Below are 11101 nucleotides of genomic sequence, written 5' to 3' on the forward strand. Positions count from 1 at the left end.
TTTCCCAATTCCAAAAGCAGTACGGCCTGTCGGGCAGGTCCAGCACAGACTGGTTTCTCCGTGTTCTGCTCAACCTCCAGAAATATTGACGCAAGAAAAGGAATCAGTGTGTCATTTCGGCATCAGTTGCTCGGGGCTCCAGTGGGGAGCATTCTCATTTGAGGCAGATAATCATGGGTTCATGGGCGGCACAGTGGCGCAGTGGTTAGCACCGCAGCCTCACAGCTCCAGGGACCCGGGTTCGATTCCGGGTACTGCCTGTGTGGAGTTTGCAAGTTCTCCCTGTGTCTGCGTGGGTTTTCTCCGGGTGCTCCGGTTTCCTCCCACAAGCCAAAAGACTTGCAGGTTGATAGGTAAATTGGCCATTATAAATTGTCACTAGTATAGGTAGGTGGTAGGGAAATATAGGGACAGGTGGGGATGTTTGGTAGGAATATGGGATTAGTGTAGGATTAGTATAAATGGGTGTTTGATGTTCGGCACAGACTCGGTGGGCCGAAGGGCCTGTTTCAGTGCTGTATCTCTAATCTAATCTAAAATTACAACAGTTGACTACGCTTAAAAAATATTTATTTGGCTGTAAAGTGCTTTGTGGTGTCTTGAGGTTGTGATAGGTGTTGTAGAAATGCAAGTTTTTCTTTCTGTCACAAGGCAAATTTCAAAGCGATTTCCAAACTTTACTGGTTAGACGTTCAGAATTCTTAGGAAAGAGCTGGTAGCCAATTCCTGAATAGGTGAAGAGTCAAGTACAGAAATGGGAAATGAGTGAGGCTGCCACTGTAGAGAAAGCAATGGACCCTAACACTCAGCTCCCTCTCACACAGTTCAGCCCTACATAACAATCTTGATTGATGATCTAAAGCCATTCTAGCACCATTGAAAGTTAAAATCATTGTCGATTTCTAATATTGACAGATAGCAAGGCAGCAGCAGCAACTCATTCAACAGCAGCACAAAATTAACCTCCTCCAACAGCAGATTCAGGTAAGAGATCCAGCAGTTACTGTTTTAATATTGTATTCACTGATGCTGTGCTAGGAACGTACGCTCGTACTGTCCCTTGGGACTCCCAGCATGTAATTTTCATTCATGAGTACCAAGTCTCTATTTGTTCTTGGACCTTTGACCATTTGACACAGGATAGAATTTTGGTGGTGATCGTTCAGCTGCTACTGTAAAGCTGGCTTTTCAGCACTTTAGTTATGTCAAAATGGTTTGTTTGGTTGGAGGGCTGGTGGAAGTGGGGGTGGTGACTAACTGACCCTTTACATAAAACAGTTAGCCCCTGCTTGACCGTCATGCAGACCTGCAGGTTAATGTGGCAATGGATTGAATGTACAGATGACTGGGTCTTTTCAGTTCTGTGCTTGTTTCCAATGAGAACTGAGAATGGTATTAATAAAGGGGTCTTTCAAGGCTTGGGCTTTGCCAGGGGTAGCTAGCGGGCTGAGTGAGCATGTCACGCCACACAAGTGCCAGGCAGTTTCTGTCTCCAACAAGAAGAATCTAACCATCTCCCCTTGACATTCAACGGCATTGCCATTGCTGGATCCTCCACCACCAACAACCTGGGGGTTACCATTGACTAGAAACTGAACTGGACCAGCCACATAAATACTGTGGCTACAAGAGCAGGTCAGAGGCAGGAAATTCTATGTTGAGTAACCCATCTCCTGACTCCCCAAGGCACAAGTCAGGAGTATGAACTTGCCTGGATGGGTGCAGCTCCAATGACACTCGAGAAGCTCGACACTATTCAGGACAAAGCAGCCCACTTGATCAGCACAACATTCACCACCTTAAATATTGACTCTCTCCATCACCGGCGCACAGTGGCAGCAGTGTGCACCATCTAGAAGATGCACTGCAGCAACTCACCAAGGCTCCTTTGACAGCACATTCCAAACCTGCGACCTCAACCACCTAGAAGGACAATGACAGGAGATGCATGGGAACACCACCATCTTCAGGTTCCCTTCCAAATCATACAACATCCTGACTTGGAACTATATCGCCGTTCCTTCACTGTCACTGGGTCAAAATCCTGGAACTCCCTCCCTAACAGCACTGTGGGTGTACCTACCCCACATGGACTGCAGCGGTTCAAGAAGGCAGCGCACCACCACCTTCTCGAGGGCAATTAGGAATGGGCAATAAATGCTGGCCTGGCCATTGACACTCACATCCCATGAAAGAATTTTTAAAAAGTCCTGCTGACCTCCTTCCCTGTTTCAATATGGTAGTGTGCTGTTCTGATGCCAGTTTTGCCACCAGTGGAGATGTACTGGTGTGTTCGCCTGTTTTAAAATCTCTAACCTGAGTCCTTTTAGTAAAGAACATGTTAATGTATGATGTGATGGGGACACAATGCATTGCTCGAGCCTTGGTGGCACGATTGTGGATCAGAGTAAAGAAAGAACCAAAGCCGTGTTTAATTGTGGTGAAATGTTTATTGCTATTCATTTGGATGTTTGTGGAATCGAGCAACATTGAATTTTCTACAGTAATTGGGGGGGTCTTGTAATTCTGCTGTTATTTATGACTGAACTCTATTTATGAATGGACTGTTTCCTTTTTTTTTCAGCAAGTCAACCTGCCTTTTGTAATGATCCCAGCTTTTCCTCATAGTCCGCAGCCTCTTCCAGTCACAAGCGACCCCCAGCTTGGACTTCAAATGCAACCAGGACTGTCCTGCAAGCCAAGTATGTTCTCTTCAATCACATGTGGGGCTGTTTATAATGAAGGCACCGCAATCTGCCTAGCAAGAGATCTCATTTATAACGTATGGGCATCTTGCTGGCCTTCAGTTGCTTCCTTTACTTAAAGGGGATCACCTTAGCTGCCAGTAATCCTGTTCCAACATCATCGAAACATAGTAAAATAGGAGCAGGAGTAGGCCATTTGGCCCTTCGAGCCTGCACCGCCAGTCGATATGACCATGGCTGATCATCCAAACTCAGTAACCTGTTCCCGCTTTCTTCCCGTATCCCTTGATCCCATTGGCCCTAAGAACTATATCTAACTCTTTCTTGAATATATTGAATGATTTGGCCTCAACTGCTTTCCGTGGTAGAGAATTCCACAGGTTCACCACTCTCTGGGTGAAGAAATCTCTCCTCATCTCAGTCCTAAATAGCTTACCCCTTATCCTTAGACTGTGACCCCTGGTCCTGGACTCGCCCGCCATCGGGAACATCCTTCCTGCATCTAGTCTGTCCAGCCCTGTTAGAATTTTGTAGGTTTCGATGAGATCCCCTCTCATTCTTCTGAATTCTAGCGAATACAAGCCTAATTGACCCAATCTCTCTTCGTACGTCAGTCCTGCCATCCCAGGAATCAGTCTGGTGAACCTTCGCTGCACTCCCTCCATAGCAAGAACATCCTTCCTCAGATAAGGAGACCAAAACTGCACACAATACTCCAGATGTTGTCTCACCAAGGCCTTGTATAATTGCAGCAAGACATCCCTGCTCCTGTACTCGAATCCTCTCGCTATGAAGGCCAACATACCATTTGCCTTCTTAACTGCCTGCTGCACTTGCATGCTTACTTTCAGCGACTGGTGCACAAGGACACCCAGGTCTCACTGCGCCTCCCCCTTTCCCAATCTATCGCCGTTCAGATAATCTGCCTTTCTGTTTTTGCCACCAAAATGGATAACCTCACATTTATCCACGTTATACTGCATCTGCCATGTATTTGCCTACTCACTCAACCTGTCCAAATCACACTGAAGCTTCTCTGCATCTTTCTCAGAGCTCACACTCGCACCCAGCTTTGTGTCATCAGCAAACTTGGATATATTACATTTAATTCCCTCATCTATATCATTAATATATAGTATGAATAGCTGGGGTCCTAGCACTGATCCCTGCGGTACCCCACTAGTCACAGCCTGCCACTCGTAAAAAGACGTGTTTATTCCTACTCTTTGTTTCCTGTCTGCCAACCAGTTCTCTATCCATGTCAGTACCTTACGCCCAATCCCATGTGCTTTAATTTTTGCACGCTAATCTCTTATCAGACATGGACTGAACTAAGGTGTAGTCCCAGTATAAACTCTCCTCATTCTGAGCAGTCAGGTTTCACGCTGCAAGAATACAAATGTTTCTTGTGGCTAAGACTTTGTTTCCAACTCTCGCTCTCTCTAATAACCAACGTAGCTTATATCTTGTTCCAGAAAATGACATATTGGAGATCATTTTCTGCAAGGGTTCTTCCATTAAGGAGGGAGTTTAACAGTTCACATTGCATTGGCTCAGACTGTATCCAAGAGGGCTGTGTTGAGGGCGGGTACTATGAGAGTGCTGAGCCCCCTTTTGAAGACTGGCAAAGACGTTCTCCTGAGCCACGACGGAAGTTTCCTATAGAAGAAGTGGCATTGGGCGCCAAGCGTGGGTATTTTTCTGGGCACCAATGCAAATAATGACATTCTATGCAAGTGTTGAGCAGAAAATCCCAGGCTAATATATATTTCTATTGAAGGCTGAAAATTATATTAAATATGCCAGAAGAAAGCAGCAGTCCTGTTCTCCAGCAAGAAGAAATTTGATTAAGGTTCAAATTAGAAAGGAGTCGCCTGCACATGTGTCATTCTTTCAAACAAACTGTAGAAAAGCTTCCTGTACCTGGTGCAGGTGGAATCCTTTTGTTAAATGTTTTGACACTTCAAGTAGTGACAGGAGCAGGATGTCAACACGTTTGGCCCAACCATCTCCATCCACAGCTAGAGTACCACATACAGTTCTGGTCATCACATTACAGGAAGGATGTGATTGCACTAGAGAAGGTACAGAGGAGATTTAGGAGGATGTAGCCCGGACTGGAAAATTTCAGCTCTGAGGAAAGATAGGCTGGGGTTGTTTTCTTTGGAACAGAAGAGGCTGAGGGGAGATTTCATTGAGGTGTACAAAATTGAGGGGTTGAGATAGAGTGGCTAGGAAGGACCTATTTCTCTTATCAGGCTGGTCAGTAACCAGTTGGCACAGATTGAAAGTAATTTGTAGAAGGATTAGGGGAATTTAAGAACTTTTTTCACCCAGACGTTGGTGGGGGGTCTGGAATTCACTGAATGAAAGGGTGGTAGTGGCAGAAACCGTCATTGCATTTAAAGAGTGTTTAGATATGCACTGGAAGTGCCATAACATAAGGCCACGGACTGATTGCTCCAAAATTGGATTAGGCTGGATAGCTCTTTTTTCGGCTGGCACAGACATGATGGGCCAATTGGCCTCCTTCTGTGCTGTAAATTGAGAGAAGAATATCAGCAAGCGTTCCCACTCCTGGTTACTATCCAGTGACTTGTGCTGGAAGGTGTGGGATTGTGGCCGAGCACGGGATTGAGCTTGGTTTGTGATGACCCAATTTGGAATAGTCTCGTTGTCCTGGCTGAAAGCTGGCTCGGTGGTGAGCTGCTGGGCACAACTATTGTCTAAGAAAATCTTAACCTAGCACCTTCAAAAGGAGAGAAAATTGAAGTTGAAAGAGAACTGTTTTTAGTTTGTATAATTGCTGATCAGTATTCCGGTATCTCAGCGACCAGTTTAATTATGTTATGAAATGAATGTCGCCACTTTTATGTATTTGAGTTTTTTCCCTTCCCCACCCTCAGGTGACTATGGTCTGCAGCTGATGCCAACTCCCCCAGCAGCCAGGAGGACTCCAGGCCCTAGCCCTGCCCATACACACGTGAGTCCAGTAGGTAATCTATGCTGTGAGTGAAGAGTGAAGTGGGATAATGTGAAATTCATTTCTGGAGTTTGCAAAGATTGAGATTTTAAAAAAATTCATTCCTGTTGATTCATCTCCCTTGCATTACTGCAACAGCAACTTGCATTTATATTGCACCTTTGATGTAGTAAAATGTCCCAAGGTGCTTCACAACAGCGTACTAGGATACATCTATTCCCAGTCGAAGGAGCCGAAAGGTCAGGATGGAATAATTCGCAGGAACAGTTAGCCACATGTAGCAAATGTCACAGTGGATCAGGAAAAATGAGGGAACTGGGCTTTTCAGGCAGCCGGGATTAACCACCCATTCGTATAAAAGTGAAATCCAGTTCATTCTTAGATGCCAAGTCTTATTTTCCTACTCCTTATCGCCCTCCCTGTACCTTTACAGTCCTGAAACGGAGAATCTTTGTCCTATCTTTTGGATGAGTATAAAATCAGGACTGTGTTCAGGTAGACAGTAAAGATTGGGGAAGAGTAGGGAGTTCCCCTTTTGACCTGGCCTGAACTCCTCCGTCAAATGGTGCTACCAGACAATCAATATAATAAATGGCTGCCTTCTTCCCATTGTTTGCGGGTCACTGCTGTGTTCGAATGGCTGCCCAGTTTGCCTACATAACAGTCACAACATTTCAAAAGTAATTCATTGTTAGTTCCCTGTGATGCTGATCTATACTGTGAACTTTAGTTTCCTTTGTCAATGCTGAGAATCCTCCAACAACAGATCAGTGCCTCTGGCAATGTTGTTTACTTGAAGCCTTGATTTCATTTAGGATCTGAAATGTCATGGGAACTATCTCCATGTGAGTAAATTGTTTTAATCTCTAGATATTTAAACAGAAACAAAAGGCTGCATTGTATCTTATTTGTTATAATCCTTAGTTTAAACTGTGGCTTTGCTCTTGATTCATGTTTCCTTCCCTATGGTACTCAAGCATGGAAGGAGTTAACTGCTTCCTCACACGTCCATTTCACGATAGCCAAGATAACTGTCAAGGAGCGCTTGGATTTATTAAAGCTCCTTCCTGCCCTCCAGCTGTCCCAATGTGCTTTGCAGCCAATTAATTACTTTCTGAAGTGTAGTTGCTGTTAGGGAGGTAAATGCAGCAGCCAGTTTTGGCATAGCAAGGTCCCACAAACAGCAATGAGATACATGATCAGGTAATTCAATTTTGGTGATGATTTTTTTTGTTTCATTTTAAAATATTACAGCACAGAAAGAAGCCATTCAGCTCATCATGCCTGTGCTGGCTCTTTGAAAGCGCTGTCCAGTTTGGTCCCACTCCCTGGCCTTTTCCTCATAAACCCACAAATTCGTCCTCTTCAGTTACCTGTCCAATTGCCTTTTGAAAGCTCCTACAGATCCTGCTGGCCCTACCCTTTCAGGTGATGCAATCCCAAATCTCAACAACCCTCTGTGAAGAAACTTATCCTCACTTCACCTCTCGTTCATTTGCCATTTATTTTAAATCTATGACCTCTGGTTATCAACCCACTTGCCAGAGGAAACATTTTCTCTCTCCTTGTTCTACCAAAGCCTCTCTCAATTTTGAACACCTCTATTAAGGTCACCCCGTTAACCTTCTCTGCTCCAAAAGAGAGAACAATCCCAGCTTCTCCAATCTCTCCACATAGCAAAATTCCCTCATTCCTGGTACCACCCTGGTAAACAACAACAACTTGTATTCACATAGCATCTTTAACGTAATAAACATCCCAAGGCGCTTTACAGGAGCATTATAAAACAAAGTATGACACCGAGCCACAAAAAGAAGACATGAAGTCAGTTGACCAAAAGCTTGGTCAAAGAGGTAGGTTTTAAGGAGTATCTTAAAGGAGGAAAGCAAGGTGGAGAGGTGTGGCACGGGTATTCCAGAACTTGGTGCCTAGGCAACTGAAGGTGCAGCCACCAATGGTGCAGCAATTAAAATTGGGGATGCTCAAGAGGCCAGAGTTAGAGGATCCTTCACTGCACTTTCTGCACTTCTTTGGGTTCTCTCTCTCGGTGGAGCCAGCAGGAGTTAAGCTCTGCACAAATTTTTGTATCAGAAGCAAGGTCGAAGAATAAATTTTGGTCATGATACTGGGGAGATTCCACTGCCTGCCTTTGAATAGTGCCATGGGATCTTTCACATCTACCTGAACTGACAGAGGGGGCCTTGGTTTAATGTCTCAATTCAGAAGATGGCACCTCTGACAATGCAGCACTTCTTCGGTATTGCACAGAAGTGTGAACATAGATTAAGGTCCTAAGTCTCTGGAGTGGGTTTCAACATGCAATCTATGCTTGGGAACGGGAGTAGGCCATTCAGCCCCTCGAACCTACCCTGCCATTCAATTAGATCATAGCTGATCTGCCACTTCTCTCCTGAATATATTAGCTGAGTGCTGAAGCTATGACCATGACTATTCATTATATGCTGGAATGGTATTTTGAAAATGTCATGCTACTGATTTGAATAGCTTGCTTAGAAGCCACCCTATCCCTATCCTCAACCCCATTATCAGCTATCTGAATCCCAAGTAAGATGTTGAATGCCAGTGCTACTCACTGTATTCTCCTCCTTGTCTGTGCTCCCTCATCCCAGCTGTACCCAGGATTTCCCATTCCAGTTGTCCTGTTGTTGTAGAGTAGATACTGATGGTCCTCTGTTTAAATGTAAGTTCACTGCTAGAGTGATTCGAATCATGGGGAAAATGAGTAGAATGTGGTACTGATTTGAGAGATTTTTCTTGAGTGTTGAGAAGGATTTTTTTTGGTAGACTCGTCAATATACCTCAACTCCAGTGCATCTGTGGAAAAACTTGTGCCCTGGGTGGAAATTCTAAACTGTTCTTTTATTCTGTCCCTTTCTTTAGGAGGAAGCCTCTCAGCCATTGAATCTGACAGCAAAGACTAAAGGGGCAGACATTTCGAAGTCTCCCTCATCTCCACAGGCCAAACTCAGGAGGGGGCCCTCACCTTCAAGCTTTGTGATCCCAGCAGAGTTACAGTCCAGCACACCAACATCCTTGTTAACCAGAGGTAAGGGGAGACTTGTACAAGTCTTCATGATTCTACTGCATTGATGATTGATAGATTGTTTGTTTGTTTTTGGGGGGGGCGGGGTGGTGATGCAGTCTGCTCCTGTCCATGAGATCATTGCTGACTACTGCCGTCGGCATTAAGCTGTGATGCCTCTTATGGTCAAATAGCCTGTCAACATATTAGGCTCAGAGGTGACATGTGGGCAAGCTACTAAAAGTCTGACTGCCAGTGCTGTAGAACCAGTACCCCAACGTGAGCTAGTGTCCCTAAGTTGAGAAAAATTACTATGCATGTTTAAACAAAACATGCGCTATGCGCTATTAACATCTGCGCAATAGTTTGTTTAAATTTCTTTTTCCGCAGCAGAGAGAAGCAATGAGAAAGGGCCATTGTCCGAAAGAAACATCAGCTGGCTGAATATAATCATTCTGAAGACCAGCCTTTTGGGTAACCTTAATCATCAAGCTACTGATTTATACAGACCTTCCCATTATAAAGCAACTCCTTATGCGAACTTCACACATTCTGACCACGTGTATTTAAAACCTCATCTGCAAAAACAAAACCTTTCAAGATGTATTTGTACAAATTATATTGCTTCCCCATGTGCAAGTTGGAGAAGTTTGCAGCAGGGCCCAGTACAGTGAGCGTTACTTTTAAACAGGGCGCTTTTAGAAGGTTTGACTCGAAAGGTAGTTTGTTACAAAACTTCAGCAAACTGAACGGCGTTGGGATGGGAAGTGCCTCATCAGAGGCATCCACGCTCCATATACTAGCATACACCCAGGTTCTTCACTCTGATCAACTTCTTTCAGATTCTTCTTTCAATTTTTAAGATCTCCAGTTCTCTCACAGGCCACATCACTATCTTGATCTTCACTTTCTTTGGGACAACGAAAATCTTGTTTCTTCCATTTCTTCAAAGACATGTTCCTGCTCATCTGCAAGTCTTTCCAACATCTAGCAGCTCTCACCTTTTAATGAATCTACCTTTGGCCTTTCTTGGCCCATTGGATTCTTGGCTATTTCATCTGATTTCAAATGGAAATCCTACATATCCTCTAGTGCTAAAGGTGCCTTCAAGAAGGTCCATTTCTTCCTTCATAACACTTACTTGTCCTCCAAAATCTCTTAGATCCAACAGAACATGAACACTGCACCATATCTGGCAAGTGCCCTGTCACATTTTCCCAGTTAGGATGGAAGACAAACACTGCCATGTGACTGTTACTCCTCCATTGCCATAGTTCAGACCTACTGTGGCCATTTAGCTGGTGTCTTTTGATGGACAGTCCTGTAATTTATATTTCTCACTTGTTGAGCCGAGCACTGCATCATGTCGGATGCAGGGCAATCTGTCACCTCCAGGAAAACCTAACATTTATTTGGGTGGAAATTAATATCTGTGGACTCTTACTGGCATTTTTAGTATTTCCCCATGCTCCCTGCAGGATTGTATTTGGTTTGTGCTTGATAATCTGTATGCAGTGAGGTACGGGTGATGGAGAAGTCTCTGTATCGGGGCCCGTGACCGGGAATCCACATCCCATCACTTTGTGTGGTTCAAAACTATTGCTCACTGAAGGAGAGGAAGCTTTTTCTGTGCGCTGTAATGAAATTGTAAACTTGTTCCTTTATCATCATTTGCCACCCATAGTGGCCAAAGGACATCTCCACAGGAATGTTATTGATGTTTACAGTTAAAAACATAGAAGCTGTGTCTTTAAACCTGTTCATAGATGTTCTATTTTCAAACGGTTACTCCAGATGAAGCTAAGCTGGTGTCATTAGCTTTAACCATGTTAAAAGCAGATGTAAACTCGAGTGTACAATGGCCATCAATGTGCCCAACAGATGTGACAATGGGTGGCTGTGTCTTTGTACATTACTGAGGCGGTGATATGTTGGGTGGGGAATAGCTCAGATCTCTGTGTTTAATAGGGTACTAACTCTCCTTTTCAACTGCCTTTCTTCAATAGAAATGATAAGTAAAGAAGTTTTCTGGAGGAATCACTGGGGTCAGTAATTGTTCATTTTTACATTTTAACCTTGTGTGTAAAGCCAACTGGAGAGAACACCTTTTATTGTTTATTTTGTTGATGTATTAGGAATATAGCACACTCCCCTAACAGTAAGTCAAAAGCCATCGTCTAACCTAGTGTACTGCCCAGTGATCTCCCAAACCCAAGTGACGTTCCCAGCAAGAGCACCAGGCAGGGGAGCAAAGTCTGAGTCCATTAGAAATGGGGATAGTAACAGCAGGACTAGCTCTACGGTCAAACTGAATAGGGTAGAATCATGTGTTATGCAGCAATGAGGCAGAGAGCAGTGTCCTTTCTGCAG

General features: G+C 44.2%; 1 protein-coding gene across 6 annotated transcripts in view; it reads left to right on the forward strand.

The window, feature by feature from the left end:
- Positions 1-11101, forward strand: part of LOC137383959 (transcription factor SOX-13-like) — a 224584-nt gene that overhangs the window by 187140 nt on the left and 26343 nt on the right. For 5 of the 6 annotated variants that reach the window (XM_068057411.1, XM_068057407.1, XM_068057410.1 and 2 more), the window contains 5 exons: positions 916-984; positions 2585-2702; positions 5612-5688; positions 8590-8755; positions 10738-10776. In XM_068057411.1, the coding sequence (XP_067913512.1) occupies positions 916-984; positions 2585-2702; positions 5612-5688; positions 8590-8755; positions 10738-10776 (469 nt within the window). The remainder of the gene's footprint in view (positions 1-915; positions 985-2584; positions 2703-5611; positions 5689-8589; positions 8756-10737; positions 10777-11101) is intronic. The other variant, XM_068057408.1, reaches the window with a different exon arrangement.

The sequence above is a fragment of the Heterodontus francisci genome, chromosome 25 (assembly GCF_036365525.1).
Source record: "Heterodontus francisci isolate sHetFra1 chromosome 25, sHetFra1.hap1, whole genome shotgun sequence".
NCBI classification, from domain to species: Eukaryota; Metazoa; Chordata; class Chondrichthyes; order Heterodontiformes; family Heterodontidae; genus Heterodontus; species Heterodontus francisci.